Source organism: Bos taurus, chromosome 10 (genome assembly GCF_002263795.3).
Source record: "Bos taurus isolate L1 Dominette 01449 registration number 42190680 breed Hereford chromosome 10, ARS-UCD2.0, whole genome shotgun sequence".
Taxonomy (NCBI): Eukaryota; Metazoa; Chordata; class Mammalia; order Artiodactyla; family Bovidae; genus Bos; species Bos taurus.
Window position 1 is genome coordinate 37,982,465 of NC_037337.1, and position 19,961 is coordinate 38,002,425.

At 50.8% G+C, this 19,961-nt stretch overlaps 1 protein-coding gene across 8 annotated transcripts in view; it reads left to right on the top strand.

The window, feature by feature from the left end:
* Window positions 1–19,961, top strand: part of STARD9 (StAR related lipid transfer domain containing 9) — a 140,203-nt gene that overhangs the window by 85,465 nt on the left and 34,777 nt on the right. For 6 of the 8 annotated variants that reach the window (XM_024998192.2, XM_024998201.2, XM_024998193.2 and 3 more), the window contains 7 exons: window positions 156–349; window positions 824–1,280; window positions 3,271–3,530; window positions 4,043–13,298; window positions 13,460–13,636; window positions 14,037–14,220; window positions 14,571–14,708. In XM_024998192.2, coding sequence (XP_024853960.1) covers window positions 156–349; window positions 824–1,280; window positions 3,271–3,530; window positions 4,043–13,298; window positions 13,460–13,636; window positions 14,037–14,220; window positions 14,571–14,708 — 10,666 coding nt within the window. The other 2 variants (XM_059890713.1, XM_024998200.2) reach the window with 2 other exon arrangements.

Below are 19,961 nucleotides of genomic sequence, written 5' to 3' on the forward strand. Positions count from 1 at the left end.
ACATCACCAGCTGCCTGTGACACCGTGCCGGTGTGTCCCAAGCTGTCAGGAGTCCGGAGCCCTCTGTGCCCTGTCCAAGGGAGAGGGCTGAGGCCACTGTGGTTTGTACTGAGCTGTGTTTGCATTTCCCCCGGGTGACCCGGCCCCTGTGACAGGAGTGCGCTGGGAGAGCAGAGTGACAAGGACCACTGGCCACTGAGGGCTGGAGAGACACCCTACGGGACCCAGATCCCGCAGCAGCAGCAGCACCTCGTGGGGGATGTGAGGCAGCAGATCCTAGTGGGACAGATTAGAGCCAAACAGGAAGCGGAGCTGGAACAGCTGCACACCGGCCTGCGGGTTGAAGACGGTAGGAGCTTGCTTGCCATTCCCATCTCTCTGTGCCCCCTCCCCCGCCTTCTGTATTCTTTCCTTTGTTTTCTTTGTGATATGATGGAATCTATGGTATTAGGGGTTCTCTCCCCTCTTTTAGAGACCAGAGGCTCTTACAAGGGGCTGAAAGCAAGAATAAGGAAACAGCCTTGTTTTTGGCCCCTCATCGGGGTGATGGTTCTCCTGCCTGCTCCTTCGTGTGCACACATTTGTCCAGGCTCTGCTACTGGCCCGTGTGTGTGCCCACTGCCCTGCTGAGGCCAGGGGCTACATCCCCTTGCCGTGTGGTCAGGGGGGGCCATCACTTGCCCCAGATGGCCCTGTGGCCCTCATCCCACCCTGTCAACCTGGCCAGCTCTTCACTCTGCGCAGGTGCAGCTGTGGCCAGAGGTGCCTGAGTCCAGGGAGGGAGGGAGGGCTGACCTTCTCTTGGGGTGTTTTTGGTTTGCAGACCAGCAGTGGCTGCTCAGAGGAGAGACCCGGCTGGCCAGCTCGTGGCAGCAGCTGCAGCAAGACCACGCAGCAGAGAAAGAACTTGAGGCTGCAGTGCCTTCTGATTCGTGGTGCCAGACAGACCCCAAGACTCAGCCGTACCCCCAGGTCCGAAGCCAGAGCAAGGTGGTGCACCCACAGTTCCTGTGGAGACACGAGCGGAACGTCCGGCGGAAAAGAGCCTCATTCAAGCTGGAGAGGATCATCAAGAAGCAGAGGCTGCTGGAGGTCCACAGGGGACCGGAGCAGCTCAGGGCACTGTGCTGGCTCCAGGATGACCGCCCCCGGAGGACCACCTTCCCAGCCCTCTGCCCCGGTGCCCTGGTCCCAGGGCCTCATCGTAGAAGCAGGTTGACAAGCTGCAGTTCTCCGCGCCTCCGAAGGCCCTGCGGCTGGCACTCAGCCCAGCTGCGCAGGTATAGCCCAGGGAGGCCACCTGGAGGCACCGGCTGAGGTTTACAGCCCCTTCCCAGGGCCTCAGTTTCTTCCAGCTGTGAAACGGAAAGATGTGTTTACTCTTCTCTTGCTCATCGCTTTCTCTTTCTTCCGACCACTCTTCTTCTTTCTCTATAGTCGGACTCTTCTAAGACTGCTCCTGCCCCACTTTGAGCGGCAGCTCTTGCTCCTTTGGTGACATCTCCTGAGGGAGAATCTCAGCCTCATCTTCCCCGTGCTCCAGACCGTGGCTGTCCACATATGCCTCCTTGTGTAGGTGCTGCCCCTCCATCTCATGCTGCCCCAAACCGCAGTCTGTTCCCACAACAGTCTCCCTTCCCCTCCCACCCAACCAGCAGCTCCAGTCAGTGTCTTAACCCCCACCATACTGAGCACGCGGAGCACTGTCTCTCTGACTCCTGGTTCAGTTTGGGATCCTCCTTTTTCTTTTCTCCTTCACTCCTCATGTTCAGTCAAGCGAGGATATGCTGTCTCCCAGACTGCTTGGAACAGAGGGCTGTGTCTACCTCTTCATGTGCTCTGGGCCTAGCAGGGGGCCTCGCACATATTAGGTGCAGTTAATGTCTGTCAATGTTACGTTTGCTCACCGATCAGTCTTAGTCTTCAGAGTGTGTGAAGCATTTCCAACACACAAGGTGGGAAGAATCATGCACCTGTCACCCAGCAGGTGTCATGATTTGCTTTGTCTCCCCTTCTTCATTTTGCTGATGAAGTATTTTAGAACAACTCCTATACAGCATGTCATTTCAATCCTACAGCAAATATATACAGTTCTGATAAATAAGGGCTTTCCTTGTAACCATATTGTCATCACACCCAACAAAATTAAAATAATTACTCAGTATAATAAAAAACCTAGGCCATATTCAAATTTCTCTAGTTGCCTCAAAATATATATTTATAGTTAAATTAAGATCCAATAGGATATATACACACTGCAAGTGGTTATTATATCCTTCAAGTTTCTTTTAATCATCCTTTTTTGCTTTAATAATTTGTTCATATCATTAATTTGTTAAAGTGGGTCAGTTCTATACGATGTGCTTCTTTATAGATTTGTTTGTTTGGCTCCTTGTAAAGCTGTTTAAGTTATTCTTCAGTTCCTCATGTTGGAAGTTTTCCCTAAAGACGTGATTCGATTCGGATTCCATTCAACCTTTTTATAAGTAAAGAAAATGAGGAACACAGTGTACTCAGGGCTACTTTAAGAGCCAGGGCTCTAGTGTGAAGTTGCCTTATGTACCTGTAGAGCTTTCTTCTGACCCTAAAGGCCATGAAATGAAGTGACAGTTGGTCAGTTTTATCCGACTCTTTGCAATCCTGGACTATACAGTCCATAGAATTCTCCAGGCCAGAATACTGGAGTGGGTAGCTGTTCCCTTCTCTGGTGGATCTTCCCAACTCAGGAATCCAACCGGGATCTCCTGCATTGCAGGCGATTCTTTACCAACTGAGCTATCAGGGAAGCCCAAAAGGCCTTAGGGACCTAGTTTTAATAATTTTATTTATTTATTTTTGACTGTGCTGGGTCTTCATTGTTGCATGTGCTTTTCTCTAGTTGCAGCAAGCAGGGGCTACTCTCTGGTTGCAGTGCATGGGCTTCTTATCGTGGTGGCGTCTCTTGTTGTGGGGCACAGGCTCTAGGGCATACAGGCTTTAGTAGATGTGGCATGTGGGCTCAGTAGTTGTGGCTCTCAGGCTCTAGAGCACACCCTCAGTAGTTGTGGCTCAGGGGCTTAGTTGCTCCGCACCATGTGGGATTGTCCAGGACCAGGGATTGAACCTGTGTCTCCTACATTGGCAGGCAGGTTCTTTACCACTGAACCACCAAGGAAGCCCTGGCCTAGATTTAAATCTCTTTCAGAGCAAACTAAGCGGGGCTTTATAGTCCCTCTGTCAGCAGGAAGTAGGGACCTCTGACCTCTGAGATGGCTTTCCTTGTCTCCACAGCGTTTTCGTGAATCGGGATCGCTCCACCACGTTACCACCTATGCCTGACCCTACTGAGCAATTATCAGAAGAGTATCTGCCCCTGGCTGCTTCTTACCCCCCAAGGATAGGGCATCTCATCCAGCATGCCCTCTGTTCCTCAGGCGAGGGGCAGTTTGGCACAGCCAGGAAGGCCCTGGCCTGGAAGGGAGCCTCACCCCTGGGCATGTGTCTCACCGAGAGCTCAGAGTCAGCCAGTGTCCAGGAAGTGGAGAGAATGGGTAAGCAGCCCCATCAGATGGTGGCCCAGAGTTTAGTATCTCTGGGCCAGTCAGCTCACAAGTGAAAGCCGTGGGATAAGCTGAAGGTCCTTACCCCTTCCACTCAGACCAGGAGGGCTAAGGACACGTACGAGCAGGGTGGTGAACAGAAGGGAACCTTGGGCCCACGAGGCTGTTGAGGGAGCCAGTTGCAGTTCCTCACATCTTCATGGATCCAAATAGACATTTGGGCATGGAAAGGCAGCCAAGACTTTCTGGGCAGGATTCATACCACCGTCTCCAAGCGGGGCATCAAAAAGACAGCAGAGGGTCCTGGCAGCTAGGGTTGAAAAGTCCTCTTGCTTGTCTCATGGCAGCCTTTTGAAGAGGCAGCACAGAGTGGGGGACCCAGACACCATGGCCTCACTCAGACTCCAGCCCCATAGTGGCTCTTGCAAGAGAAAAAGGTGGTGATGTATCTGACGCAGATAGCGGTTACTCAGTAGGTTCTCTCTCCTGTGTCTGTGCCAAAGCCCTGCCAGCGCCGCTGGAGCTGGAGGAGCCCCAGGGGAAGGAGCAGGACCTCCCAGAGCCAGACAACTCTGAAAGTGACGACAGCCAAATATCTGAGGACTCGCTGGCCGAGAAGGGGCCCGGAAACCCACGGAACAGCTCAGGACACAGTTACCTCACCAGCGGCTGTGGCCACAGCCAGGCCAGAGCACGAGCCTCTGAGAGGGGCTTCACCACATCCTCAGGCAGTCGACCATTCACCTTGGCTCACAGGAGTGTTTCCCTCGACAGCCTGATCGATGCTGAAGAAGAACCAGGGGACCATTGGCAAGGAAAGCCTTTCTTTGGTTCAACTGATGAGATGCCCACGGAGACTTTCTGGCACCTGCAGAGCCCCATTCTGCCTGCAGGGGGCCAGGAGGCAGTGTGCAGGCTTGGTCCCATCAGTCACAGAAGAGCCCCCAGGCTAGATGCCATCTTGCCAGTGAGCAGTTCATTTTACCTGAAACCCCAGCCGCAGCCGCCCTGTGAGCAGCCTGAGGTGGCGGTGGAGGGAAGCCCCACCGAACCGGCCACCATTCTCCAAGACATACAGCCCTCCAGAGGGAGCCCTCTGGTGTCCATGGATTCCTGGTTCTCCTGTGACTCCAAGATCAATCCCAGCAGCCCCCCACATTCTTTATGTCCAAGTCCCGACACCCAGGAGGTTCAGTGCTGTGGTTGGGAAAGGCCTGGATACTGGCTCAATACAGAAGAACTCAAGTCACCAGGTACAGAAACCATCCTGCCTTTCAGCTCCACACTGCCCCCAGCCAGCACTGAGCTGCCTTGCAGCATTAGAAGTGTGTATACAGACCCTGTTTCTGGGTCTGTGTCCCTCTGGGACCCTTGCAGCCTTCTTCAGCCAGGAGCTGAGGGTACCTTTCAAGCCAGTGGGGTCCCTGAGACGGCCCAGCAAGGCGTCTCTGAAACATCCAATTCTAGTGTGTCCAGCTTGTTGGCTGCCTCTGCCAGCTCATTTACTTATATTGGCAGCGCCTGTGAGAGAGACTGGGCTGCCCTCCAGCAAAAGTACCTCCTTGAACTGTCTCATCCTGTTTTGGAGGCCACGGGAGCCCCCAGGCCAGTTTCCACCTCCCTTAAGGAAGACTCTGGTTCTCCGATTCAAGCTTCCGGCAGGGGAGGAGATGCTATATTGCCAGTTGGTCCTGGGGCATCTAGCAGCCCAGATTTCAACAATGTTCCAACCCATCTGTCCAAAATTAGGCGTTTGAGAGCAGAGAAAGAACAGGACAGTCTGAATGTCAAGGTAGGAGGTACTTCAGATTTCTTTACAACTAATGAGAAAGAGGTAAGTCATAGTGGAAGTTACTCAGCAGATGTAGAATCGTTGACTTCTGGACCTACAAACGCACAGGTCTCTGCAGCAGAGAACAAGATGGTATATCCCATGACGGCAGCACAGGGAGTCAGAAAGAGCAGCTTGGAGGAGTCCTCTCAGAGCAGCAAGAAACCTGGACTCATGACGTCCTCTGATGAGTGTTTCATCCTGAAGAACCCTTGTCACCATATTGTCACCATAGCCACCAAAGACCCCCATTGGCCCCGAGGCTGGGCTCCTTTGAGGAAGAAGAGAGCAGGCCCAGTGAGGCGATTAGGTCAGAACAGCCACCGCCCCCCACAGGAAGAGAAGACAGACTCCCAGGAGAGCTCCGTGGAAGCGGACGGAAGACACAGCAGGCCTTCCTGCCCCTTTCCGTCTGGCCCAGAGCTCTACCTTCACTCTGCTCCCTGGAATCCACTTCCGTCTTCCCTGCAGCCACCTCCCTTGGAAACATTCTATGTGACCAAAAGCCGAGATGCCCTGACAGAAACTGCCTTGGAAATTCCAGCTTGCAGAGAAGCAAGGGTGCCCTCCCCACCCCTCAGGGAAGCCTGGGGCTTTGGACATGAACACCAGGTCCTCCAGAATGTGTATGTGGAGAATAAGTTGCCAGGACAATTACAAAACCAGAATTCCAAGATTGTATCATCTCAGCAGGTCGCAGCCGAGAGGCCAGTTGATTTGAACACCAAGGAAGTTTGCAGAGAAAAAGGGAAATGCCTTGGAAAGGTTAAAGAAAGAAGCCATAATTCGGTTTATTTTTTTGTCACTCAGAATGGACATTTTTTCCCATCTACCAGCATAAAAGTATGTGAATTTGAAAATCAAGTTGGAATTTTAAATAAACACAGTCTTGCAACGCTCGAGCAGGGAGCAAAGGCTCCTGTGCAGTCCCACTGCAGTGTCTCCTCAAACAGTTCTGGGTCGGGGAAGCCTCTGCTTGCGTGTGAATCTGAGACGGGCAAGGAAGAAGAGCAGGGGCGGAATGCAGTCCTCACACAGGCCCAGGCCTTTGACGCGAAGAGACACTTTCCTTCCAGGGTTAAGTCTGATTTCACCTGTAAAACCATCTGTTTAGCCCCCGACAAGGACAAGCCACAGGATGCTGCTCTTCCTTTGAAGTCTAGATCAGTACGTCATGAGGTAAGCAGCCCAGAGACAGTGGCCCTGGGTGAGAGTCCAGCCCATAAGGAGGAATGGAGGAATGGAACTGGGCTTCTTGGAAAAGCACCCCATTCCAAAGACGGCTCAGAAGAGTTTAGGCTTTCACAGACTGAGTCCACATATGAACAATTCCAATCAGTTACATGCTCTCAGGAAAGAAGCCTCAGCGAATGCAAAGTCCCTGGAAAAGCGCTTAAAGCAAATCCCAAAGAAGCACCTCCTGGAAAGACATGGGATGAAAGAGTTAATAATGCTGATGAGATGGCTAGGCTAATTAGGAGTGTGATGCAGCTGGAGAATGGCATCTCAGAAATTGAATCCAAACAGGGTAAGCAGCTGCACGCTTCCCATCCACCAGGAGTCAGCAAGGAGTTCATCTTCCAGTACCAACAGGACCAGGAGACGGCTGAGGGCGTGCTGAGGACAGGCAGCTTTGGAAGCCACCCGCCCTTCAAGGATCAGCCGACTTCTCCCAAATGGACAGACAGTGTTATCTGTAGGGATGATGAAGCTGGGGAAGTGGAGGTGAATGGTAGCACTGATCCCCGGGGACCTGGCAGCAGATTTGTGAGAGGGCACACCTACCCAGCTGTGCTTGACACACCTGCCAGGGACTCTGGTGGTTATTTAGGGGTGTGCACTGTTTGCAGAGAATGCACCAATGCCTCTGCTTACCTGAGGATGAAAGCATCAGCCAGAGCTCTGCCATTGCAGCCCAGGCCCGAGGGGACTTCTCAGGAGGGCAAGGTTGTGAATGCAGTGCACCTCAGACGTCAACCCCGCAGCTTGGGAAGTCTGGAGGAGCTGGAGACTGTGGAGGGTGTTCAAGAAAGCCATCCTGCCAAGTGCATCCATCATTCTAAGCAAGAGGAGCCAGCAGTTCAAGGCAGAGTGGAAGAGATGGCTGCTCAAAGAGGGAGCCTAGAGGAGAAAAACACAGTCTTGTCAACTCAGAGACTCCCTGGCCTGTGCCACTGTTGTGTGCACACACTGTTCAGCCACAAGACCGGCCTGTCACCAAGCCAGCCAGACTCCTGTATGGCTCCTCGCCAAGACCTGAGTCATACCTTGCTCTTGAATTCAACAAAGCTGCCAAGAAGCTATCTTTATGCACCTAATACTCTAGGCATTTCTTCTGTTGACTATGTGTTGGATCCTACCATGCTGAAAATGCCCACCAGTCCCTTGGTAGCTGGAGCGGGGCAGCAGGACCAGAGTGGAGCGTCCAGACACCATAGCCTGAAGGGAGACAACAGACAGGGCTCCACTGTGGCGTACTCTGCTTGGCCTGTATCTGTGACATCCATGGCCATGGGACCTCGTGGTCAATCCAGTGCACCAGGGAGCATTCCCCTGGGGGCAGAGGGCAAGGGGTCAGCAAGCACTGGTCTCCAGGACCAGGGAGGGGACCTTAGAAGCAGCTCGATGGGCCTGGGTAGCAGGGTAGGCTCTCCTTCCAGAGCCGAGGCAGCTGAACCAAGAGGACCAGACAGAGCTGGTGCCCTGAATGGGGCCTTTAGCCTGCTTGAGAGGAGGGTTGGCAGCCCCTTGGAAGAAGGAGACGACCAAGGCAGAGAGGTAAGGCAGGAGGCCGAGGACCTCAGTCCTGCTGGTGGGGCTTTCTCAGCGCCTATGTCCCCACCAGTGGTGCCTCAGCTGGAGCCCTCTGCTCAGCCACCAACAAGCTTGGCTGTTTTGGAGGAGACGGGACAGGCAAAGACTCAGGGGAAGCCGCTTTATGACGTGGTGGCTGGGGGCACAGTCCTGCTTTCCAGCAAGACTTTATTAGAACCTGAATGTTCTTCAAGTGCCCCCGGCAGGCTGCAGTGTCCTCAAATGGGCCAGTCAGTGGCCAACGGGACCACAAATGAACCTGAAGCACGGGATCACATGGCATCTCTCTCCATTGAACCAGGACACCTATCAGTTGACAAGAGGACAACTGTCCTTCAGTCCATACCCCCCTCTGCAGACAGGTTCCATTCTCTGCCCAGCACTGACACTGACATGGGGCCACAGTGTCCCTCACGGACTCCCTCCCACACTGAGCCTACTCCAGGTGGGAGCCATTGCACCGGAAAACTGGAGCATTTCCTGGGAGCAGATGAACAGTCTATGTGTCACACAAGCTCTTCTGAAATCACAGAGAAAAACAAAGAAGCAACCAGAGCGCCTCCCTCTGCTGATGCTCTGGGTTCAGATAGTCTTCCTTCTTCAGCAGCCTCCAGGGAGGAGGACAGGAGGGTGATGACAGGTGAAGTAGTGGCTGCCTCACTTTCTCAGGCCCCTTTTGAGGATTCTGGACAGATTGCACAGGGGAGAGAGCTATTGGCTGTGGCCGAGGGCATGCTCCCTGGCCATCAGGAGAGCAGCCCAGCCCACCAAGAACCTGGGACTCTGGACTGCACATGGGGAGGAGGTTCAGATAACTTCCAAGCCATTGCACAGGGAGGAAAAACAACCTGTTTTGAAAGTCACCTTGTGATCTCTGTTGTTCAGAATTCAACCAGCCTCTCAGAGCCTAACCAAGACCAGGGCCAATGCCTCAAGGCTTCCACCAGCTTAGAAGAAGAGAGGGCAAGCCCCAAACGGGGTACTGTCCTGCCTGGAGCCCTGAAGGGGGTTGGACTGGAAGCTCCCTCACAGCCATGTGTGAAGCGGGAAGGGAGTGTTGGCTCTGGGCCAGCAGAAGCCTACAGGGCTGGCATGGAAGGTCCCAGGCCAGCTCTGTTGCCGGATCAGAGCCCCGGGGGAGTCAGAGAGGAAGCCCTGAGCAGATGCCCACAGGAAGACTCGGGTTTTGGTGTCTCCTCATGGAGCCCTGGTGGCAGCAAGACCCTTGGCCTATCCCAGGGCCAGGAAGAGAGTAGATCTGGTCCTTGCTGGCAGCTGCGCAGCCCTCAACCTGTTGTTTGGGCTGCCCGTTCCTCCCCTCCCTCCACCTCACTATGTTACAGAGATGGTGACTTGGGCAGGGGGCCTTCCACGGCCCCTCTACACCCTCACCACCCTGCCAGGGTCCCCTCCAGGGCCTGGGGAATGGAGAGAAGAGAGGGCCATGGCGGGGAACCTGGCGTGCTGTTGGCGCATGGCTTTGAGCCCAAAGGCATTAATGTGGAGCTGGGGCCAGCAGACGGCAGCACCCTGGAGGCCTCCGCCACTGCGGTCCTGCCTCTGACTGGGGGCTGCAGCTCCCCTGCTGCCCCCGACATGAGGACGAGCCCCCCCAGCCACTCGCTCACTCGCTCCAGATCAATAGGGGATCCTGAGAAGAAGGCTGCGGAGAAGAAAGTCCGAGCCAAGCTTGAGGCTCTCCCTTTCCCTGAGGGCAAGTGCTCCGAGACACCCGGGAGGTTGCAGGACAGCTCTGTGGGGGGCCAGGGTGCGAAGGGCTCTCAACCCAAGCCAGCAGCACTGGGGGGACCACACACCCTGAATTTAAGTGAACGATGTGTTGAGAGTGAGCTGCTGGAGGGACTACAACAGGGATGTTTGGGAAATGACATCAGATGCCTTCCAGAAGAGCCGCAACTTGCCCCAGGGTCCAGGGATCATGGTGGCTTGAATCCCCAAGAAAAATTCATAACAGAGTTAAAGTATATCTCCAGATCCCAGGTTGACAGTCTATGGGAGGAGGAAGAGCAGCAGAGAGACCAGGCTGCAGGTGGCCGTGAAGACCCTGCGGGGGTCAGGAGTCCTCCATGTGCTGATGAAGGTGGCTCGGACAGCTGTCAGATTAGAAGTGCAGACAGAGAGGGCAGGACGGTGGCCAGGTCCGTGTCCAAGACGATCTCGCCCAGCTTTGGTGACTCAGCCGCTGTCTCCTTAGGGCAACGCAGAGCACACTGGCCGGCAGCGCAGGGCCCCAGGCAGCCCTCTTCTGGTGGGGAGCAGCCGGTGCCCCACCACCGGAGTGCACGTCCTATAATTGCAGTCTTCTCTGGTCGCAGATACTCCAGACCGCAGTTCTCTGTGGTCAGCTCTTCCCGGTCTCTTCAGGAGCTGAACTTGAGTGTGGAGCCTCCTTCCCCAACAGAGGAGGATATCGTGGAGCCCAACCGATTGTGGACCTCACACCCCAGGGGCACTTCCTCAGAAAAATCTGCGGTGAGAACATCTCTGAACGCTGAGGGCTGTGATCAGGAAGCCTCCTCTGACTTGGACAGTATTGCTGCTGATCTCAGGCCCCTGCCACCTGCACCCCCGCCTTACTCAGCGACTTCAGGTTTCTCGAGAATGCCGACCCCCAATCTCACGTCTGTCCATCCATCTGGTGCTCTGGAACAGGCCCAGTCAGGAAAGCCAGAGAGACTGGGTGGCCAAGCCAGGCCAGAGGAGTGGCACTCCACGGATGTGGACAGAGGAGCCCTGCTCTTGGGCCCCAGTGACGTCAACCCCTGTATCCTTCCCTGGCATCCCAAGGGGCCTGCACGCGCTGGCTGGAGGCGGCATGTGTTTGGCGGTGCAGTCAGTGTCTCCCGCCGCCCCACATCGCAGGGCCTGACACCACCAAACGTGGCCCAGAGCAGCATGGATAGCCACGTAGAGGACCAGAGCTCCTTGTTCCGCTCCCACCTCAGCACCTTGGCCAGCGCCCAGAGCCTGTTGAACAAACGCAGCAGCGTTGGAAATGCCCGAGGTTCACGTAAGGCCTGGGAGGTATGGGGATCCTTGCCTGCCCTGAGGAACCCTGACATCCTGATCAGCTCTGAAGGAGCAGCCCCCTCGAAGGGTCCTGATAAGAGAGCCCAGTTCCGGGGCACCCCTGATGAAGTGGGTTCTCTGAGGAGGGAGCCTCCTTGGGCTGAGGAAAGCACTGCAGGTCCAGTGGATGAGATTATGCTGCTGTATCCATCCGAGGTAGGTGGTCCCATAGCTCAGTCCAGGATGGACACCTTGGAGCAAGGCACGCAGACCCTGGGCTGTGGGTCCCACTGGAGCTATTCTGACTTCTCATCTGCCCAGTCAGATCTGGCCTCCTGGGCCAGCATGCACAACCTGTCTCTCCACCTCTCACAACTCCTGCACAGCACCTCGGAGCTGTTGGGGAGTCTCTCCCAGCCAAGTGTGGCCGAAAAGGAGTGGAATGCCAAGAGGGACACCCCTCATGAGGTGCCCCAGACTCAGATGACAGACGGCTCTACTCAGACCACCGTGGATGAGGGCATCCAGACTGACCTGGCCTCACCACCTCTCCACCTCCAGGCCCCAGAGGCCGACCCTCAGAAGGTCAATGTGATCCTTGAAGGGCTGGGCTCAGATCTCACTAGTATGTGTCAAGGAGAGGGACGTGTTCCCAGGGCACTTCAGAAGAGAAAGGCAGAGGAGACAGTGTGGAAAACAGCAGGGCCCTTAGATCTTCAGGGAGAAGACAATCTTTGCAGGCCCCAGAGTGCCCCTGTACCCTCATTCCACTTCAACTTGCAGAAAGGCCCCTTTGGGCAGAACCTGCCTTCTCTGAGCCCCCAGGCTTCTCCAGATGCCCTTCTGCCTCCCAGCTCCCAGGCAGAGGAGCCCTCCTGCCTGGCTGTTGGCAGACCCTGCCTCAGCGCGTTTTCCTCCCCAGGGCCCTGCCCCCACCCTGTGGAGTCTGTTGGGGAGCTCAGGGTGCAGGAGCAGGGGTCCGCCAGCACCTTGCTGGTGGACAGGGCCTCCTCCCCGATCCTCACACTTAGTGCCAGCACCCCAGGGTCGGGGATCCCCCCAAGTGCCTTGTCTCTTTCATCTCCCTCAGCTCTTTCCCTTGACAGCCTCCAGAAACTCGTGTCCAGCCCAAGCCTTCCCCTTCCTGCCCCCCGGCCTCCAGTGGGTAATTTTTCTCAAACCACTGATGAGGCAGATGGCTCTCAGAGAGCAAGGGCTCCATGTGGAGAAGGTAGAAGTTCCTTAGAAGGGGGCAACCACAGGCCCTTCTTTGGGGTGAGCTCCCAAGGCAACCCACAGCAGAGCACAAAGCTCCAAGTCCGTTTTGTGCAGCAGCCCCTGCAGCAGTGTCTGCCCAGGACCACTGCCGGGGTGCAGAGCAGACTGTCGCCCCCTCCACTGGGGAACAGGAGCCAGAGGCTGGCTGACAGCTTTCTGCCTGAGGACATGGCCTCACTAGAGTGTGGCCCGCTGAGCAGAAGGGGGCCAGGTGGATGGCAGAGCAGGGTGGAGAAAAGGGGTGAGCGCTCAGCATCTCCTGCGGAGCTGCAGCCCTCTCTGGACGGTCCCTGTCCACGGGGGGTCCTCCAGCGCCACAGCCCCTGCCCTTTCTCTGAGTTGACTGATACCCCAGGGCTCCAGGGTTGTGTCTTGGGCCCGCCTGTGGCCTGCCAGCCTGGGGGACTGCTGCCCCCCAGTTCCCAGATGCACATGGCTCCTGAGCCCCAACATCATGGTCTGAGGGACCTCCCCGTACATAACAAATTTAGCGACTGGTGTGGGCCTCAGAATAGCTCTCCTGGAGGGCCAGGTACCGTGGATTCTCTGGGGACCAGATGTGATTGTAGCTCTGGAGAGCAGTCCCAGAGGCTCCCACAAGCCCCTCAGGAGCAGATTCGGGCACCTGAGTGGCCCCAGAGGGAACAGATCCCCCTGAAAGTTGGGGCCCAGAACCTCTCCCTCAGCACAGAACTCACAGAAGCAAAACTGCACCATGGCTTCGGGGAGGCAGACGCCCTGCTGCAGGTGCTGCAGAGCGGCACGGGGGAGGCGCTCGCTGCCGAGGAGGAGGAGCTAAACGCCCGGTAAGGACCCGGCCCTGGGTGGGACGCCAGAGAAGGCTAACAGCTGGCTGTTCCCCTCTCCCTGGCTCAGCTCTGGGATCTTCCAGGGGTCAGAGATAGATCTTAAGATGGAGAAGGGGCTTCAGGGTCAGCATCAGTGACTCAGTCACGTTCTGTCTCAGGCCAAAACACACAGCAGAGACCCTCCAGAGGAAGCGGGCTGAGGGACTTCAGAACTCCCGTTGGACGCGAAGCCTCAGCCCCGAGAAACAACTGAGCTTCGCCCGGGACTTTGACCTCCCCAGCCGGCGCCGAGAATACCTGCAGCAGCTGAGGAAGGATGTTGTGGAGACCACCCGGTAGGTGGACCGAGTGCCCTGCGGGGAGCCGGTTCGGTGTGGGGCGAGAGCATGTGGGGAGCGGGGCCCGGACTCTAGTGTCCTGGACACCAGAGGCCACAGCTTTGTATGCCAGGAGTGGGTCCTACATGCCTGTGGACAGTGGTAGGCAGCTGTGGAGAGAGAGGCAAAGGGGAAGAAGAGGGTGGGAGGGAGCTGTGGAGGGGGTAGAGTGGATAGAGGGGCCATGATGTGCTATGTAAGGCTGCAGGCCTGAGCCTCAGGATGTTTATAAAACCAAACTTGAAGACCCTGTGGGCAAAGAGAGGATGGGTCTTTCAAGAAGGCAGTGTTGCGGGCCTGGACCATTGCCCACTGACCACGTTAGAAGGCATCTCTCCACCCCTCTGGTTTTCCCCAGGAGCTCAGTGTCAACATCAAGGTCTTCTCACCCACCCTCTGACATAGAGCTGATGCTACAAGAATACCAGCGGGCCCGTGAGGAGGCCAAAGTGGAGATTGCCCGGGCCCGGGACCGACTGCGGGAGCGGACTGAACAGGAAAAGCTGAGAATTCGCCAGCAGATCATCTCCCAGCTGCTGCGGGTGGGGAGTGGGGCAAGCCTCTGATTTCAGGGTGGGCTTGGGCCTGGGGCAGACCTCAGACTGGGTCAGCCATCACCATGCTGCCTCTGAGTCTTGGAATGTAGCATCTGGAGGAAGATGTCGGGTCCTGGTGCCTGTTCAGAGCTGCTTCGCTCTTTGTTTAGATGTCATCCTCATCAGACCAGCTCTGGTCCCCGGGCGAGAGTCTGGAGGAGGCAGCTTGGAAATATAGTTGGGATTGGGATGGGGGCAGCCTGAGGGTATGAGGCTAAGGCAGGAGGCGCTGGGAGGCGATGGGAGTGTGGTAATGACGCACCCAAAGCTGGCTGATTCTGATCTGTCCTTCCCAGGAGAAGGAAAAACTACACACCTTGGCCACCTCTGGCTCCCGGTGCACCAGCTCCGATGGAAGCCTCTCATCTGGTGTCACCTCTGGCTATAATAGCAGCCCAGCCTTGCCAAGCCAGCTCCAGTCCCCAGACAGTGTGGTGAGTAGCAAATGCGAGGCATGAACCAGGGGCCAGGCCTGGTAATACTTAGGAAGTTGTGTCTCCTAGAGGCCACTCACTGCTGACATGAACCCTTATGAGCAATGGCCTTTGTTCTTCCCTGTGGTTTTGTCTCCCTTCCCTGTTCATTCATTCATTTATTCAACAGGTATTTATTTTGTGGGCACTATTTTAGTCATTGGGCAAAATTGTTCTTGTCCTTAAACAGATTATTAGAGGGAAGTAGCTTGTTTTATGATTAATTATTGTTGTAGAAAGTTCCATGAAGAAGGGGTGCAAAGACAATATGAAACAGGAACCTGACTTAGTCTGAAGGATCAGCAAAGATGCTCTGAAGAGACTGTGATTAAACAGAGACTGGAAAGGTGAGAGGTAGTTAACTCAGTAGAAGTTGGTGTCTGGAGATACTTGTGGGGCAGAAGAGCTTTCCAGGTGGAAGACTCAGCAAATGAGTCTTTAAGGGAAGAATTTTATGTGGAACCACAAGAAGGTTAGTGTGGCTGGAATGTAAAGAGTGAGATGGAAGAATCACACAAGAGAAGACTAGAAAAGGCAAGGTCATGTAGACTCTATTGAAAATTCTGACTGCTTTCTAATCCATATGATTATGCTATTTCCCGAAGCTGCTGCTGAATTTTTTTAATGGGGAGAATGACAAACGTGCCAGAGAAGAGGCAAGAACAGCCCTGGTAGACCCACTCATGACTGACAAAGCTGAGAGATGACAGTTGCTTGGTTCAGGGCACTGTCCAAGTGGAGAAGCCGACGTGCATGTGTTGACTAGAGAATCCACAGGCACCAGGGTAGATTGGAAGTTGGAGCCAGGGAGTGGGAGGAGTCAGAACCACACACACTTTGGGCTCAAAGGGCTCGTGATGTCCATGTGACGAGGAGCCCTGGAAGGGACAGGTTTTGAGGGGAAGATCACCATCTAGTTTTGTATTGACTGTGTTGAAAATACTTGTGAGAAATGCAGGGGAGTAGTTGAAAATCAGGCAGCTGGGATCCAGATCTGGAGCTCAGAGGTGAAATCTGGCTGGGGATATAAAATCTGAAAGCAAAACTTTTACGCCTTTTATAAGCAAAACTTCACATAGTAAAAAAAAAATAGTACTCAAATAGTAACAAAGATACAGAACGTCAAGTGCATCTTTCAGTCTCCTTTTTGCCTCCCCAGAAGCATTCATCCATCCCAGTTTGCTGTATATTTCCAGAGATATCCTGTGCATCTGTTAGGATATGTATATCTTTAAAAAATATGTGTATCTTTTTGTAAAGTTCATGAATGGAAGCATACTGTATCCATTTTCTCTCTGCTCTTTTTCCTTAAAAATATTTTTTAGTTTTATATCAGTAAATCTTGTGCTTTTTTAAACAGCTGAATAGTGCTTTTCTCTATTATTGCATGTTGTTTTGTTTCTGTTTTGTAAATAAGTTCATTTGTATCATCTTTTTAGATTCCACATACAAGTGATATCATACAATATTTGTCTCTTCTCTGTCTGACTTACTTCACTTAGTATGATAATCTCTAGGTCCATCCATGTTGCTGCAAATGGCTCTATTTCCTTCTTTTTTTATGGCTGAGTAATATTCCATTGTATATATGAACCACGTCTTCTTTATCCATCATGACTTGTTGGACATTTAGGTTGCTTTTGTGTCTTGGTTATTATTGTAAACAGTGCTGCAGTGAACATTGGGGTGTGTGTATGTTTTTGAATTATGATTTTCTCCAGATATATGCCCAGGAGTAGAAATGCTAGATCATATGATAATTCTATGTTTAGCTTTTTAAAGAATCTCCAACTGTTTTCCATAGTGATTGTACCAATTTATATTCCCATCAACAGAGAGGGTTCCCTTTTCTCCACACCCTCTCCAGCATTTAGTGTTTATACAGTTTTTGATGATGGCCATTCTGATTGATGTGATGTGATGTCACATTGTAGTTTCAATTGATTCGATAATTAGCGATGCTGAGCATCTTTCTATATGCTTTTTGACCATCTGTTTATCTTCTTTGGAGAAATGTCTGTTTAGGTCTTGTGAGCATTTTTTGATTTTTTTTTTTAATATATTGAGCTGCATGGGCTGTTTGTATATTTTGGAGATTAATCCCAGGTCAGTCACTTTGTTTACAAATATTTTCTCCCATTCTGTAGGTTGTCTTTTCATTTTGTTTATGGTTTCCTTTGCTGTACAAAAGATTTTTAAGTTTAATTAGTTCTTATTTATTTTTGTTTTTATTTTCATTACTCTAGGAGGTGTATCCAAAAAGATATTGTGTGGTTTATGTCAGAGTATTCTGCCTATGTTTTCCTCTAAGAGTTTTATAGTATCTAGCCTTAAATTTAGGTCTTTAATCCATTTTTATTTATTTTTGTGTATGGTGTTAGTGTTCTAATTACATTCTTTTACCTGTAGCTGCCAGTTTTCCCAGCACCAGTTATTGAAGAGTTTATTTTTTCTCCAGTTTATACTCTTGCCTCCTTTGTCATAGATTCATTGACCACAAGTGTGTGGGTTTATTTCTGGGCTCTCTATCCAGTCCCATGGATCTATAAATCTTTGTGCTAGTACCATACAGCTTGATTACTGTAGCTTTAGTATAATTTGAAGTCAGGGAGTCTGATTCCTCCTGCTCCATTTTTCCTTTTCAGGATTGTTTTGGCTATTCGGGGTCTTTTGTGTTTCCATACAAATTTTAAAATTTCTTTTTTTTTTTTTTTAATTTAGAAATTTATTCTGTTTAATCCACAAGCTTTATATAGCTTTAGTTAAAAAAAAAACAAAACCAGAAACAAAAACAAAACAAAAACAGTGAAAACAAGACACTATTTCAAAGTCTGGGCCCTTCCAGCTTTCCAAATACAAGATCTCTGAAAGTTGTATATACTGACTGGAACAAGACAAAATTATGAATGCAGCCATGACATTTCATAAAACAAAATTTTACGTAACTGAAGGGTCCTTCCTGGGGCTAATTAATTGCCTTTACAAAAAAAGAGAAAAGAATGAAATTCCAGTGTTCCAAATCAACTTGTTACACATCTATATAAACCCACAGTGTCCTGGCAAACAACATGCTTTCATTTTCTGTCTCATCTTAGAGCTCGAATCCTGATTCATTTCAGCAGAGACTCCACAGGCAACAGGAAAGATTGTGGCATTAAAATATTCATTTATACATTTGTGGTAGTTCAACAGTGGTCTTATTTCTGGGCAAGCTTGCAAACCATCAAGGTTGAAAGCATCATAACTTAAATGGGTGCTAAGACTCAAATGAGAAAAAGGAAAGAAAAAGTAGAAAGAAAAACCTCTGGGAATAGCCAGGGGTATTTAAAGGAACCATAAGAATGCCAACAATATTTAAACCCCCTTTTTTAAAAAGGGGATTTTTCTTTTTTGGTTTAAAATATTTCACTCTAAACGAAGTTATGTCAGCTGTCAATGAAAGAATGTCACTAATACACTGTGGACACCTTAAAATTTCTTGTTCTAGTTCTGTGAAAAATGCCATTGATAATTTGATAGGGATTGCATTGAATCTGTAGATTGCCTTGGTTAGTATGGTCATTTTGACAATACTGATTCTTCCAATCTAATAACATGGTATATCTCTTCATCTGTTTGTATCATCTTCAGTTTCCTTCATCAGCACCTTATAGTTTTCAGAGTATAGGTCTTTTGCCTCCTTAAGTAGGTATATTCCTAGCTATTTTTTTCTTTTTGCTGTGATAGTAAATGGAATTGTTCCCTTAACTTTTGTTTCTGTTTTTTCATTGTTAGTGTGTAGAAATGCAAGAGATTTCTGCATTTTAATTTTATATCCTGCAACCTTACCAAATTCATTTAGCTGTAGTAGCTTTCTGGTAGCAACTTTAGTATTTTCTATGTATAGTATCATGTCATCTTCAAACAGTGACAGTTTTACTTCTTTCCCAATTTTTCTTTTACTTTTTCAATTTTTCCAGCTTCTTTTTTTTTTTTTTTCCGGAATCACGATTCTTTTTATTTATTTATTTTTTTTTAGCTTTTTTTTTTTTTTTAAACTTTACAATATTGTATTAGTTTTGCCAAATATCGAAATGAATCCACCACAGGTATACCCACGTTCCCCATCCTGAACCCTCCACCCTCCTCCCTCCCCTCCCCTCCCTCTGGGTCGTCCCAGTGCACCAGCCCCAAGCATCCAGTACCGTGCATCGAACCTGGACTGGCGACTCGTTTCATACATGATATTATACATGTTTCAATGCTATTCTCCCAAATCTCCCCACCCTCTCCCTCTCCCACAGAGTCCATAAGACTGATCTATACATCGGTGTCTCTTTTCTCTGATTGCTATTGCTAGGGCTTCCAAAATTATGTTAAATAAAAGTGGTAAGAATGTACATCCTTATCTTGTTCCTGATCTTAGAGGAAATGCTTTCAACTTTTTGTCATTGACTATGATGTTAGCTGTAGGTTTATCCTATATGGTCTTATTATGTTATGATAGGTTCCCTCTATGCCCACTTTCTGGAGAGTTTTTTTTTAATCACAAATGGGTGTTGAATTTTGTCAAAAGCTTTTTCTGTACCTGTTGAGATGATCATATGGTTTGTATTCTTCAACTGATTAATGTGGTGTATCACACTGATCAATTTCTGGATATTGAAAAATCTTTGCAGCCCTGGGATAAATTCTACTTGATCATGGTATATGATCCTTTAATGATACTATTGTTAGATTAGTTTTGCTAGTATTTGTTGAAGATTTTTGCATCTGTGTTTATCAGTGTTATTGGCTTGTAATTTTCTTTTTTTGTGATGTCTTTGATTTTGGTTATCAGGGTGATGGTGGCCTCATAGAATGTTTGGGAGTGTTCCTTCCTCTGAAATTTTTAAAAATAGCTTCAGAATGATAGATGTTAAGTCTTATCTAGATGTTTGATAGAATTTGCCTGTGAAGCCATCTGCTCCTGGACTTTGGTTTGTTGGGAGTTTTTAAGTCACGGTTTCAATGTCAGTACTTGTGATTGGTCTGGCTCATATTTTCTGTTTCTTCCTAGTTCAGTCTTGGAAGATTGTACCATTCTAAGAATTTGTCCATTTTATTGGCATATAGTTGCTTGTAGTAGTCTCTTATGATCCTTTCTATTTTTGTAATTATAACTTCTTTTTCATTTCTAACTTCATTGATTTGAGTCCTTTCCCTTTTTTTCTGGTTGAGTCTGGCTAAAGGTTT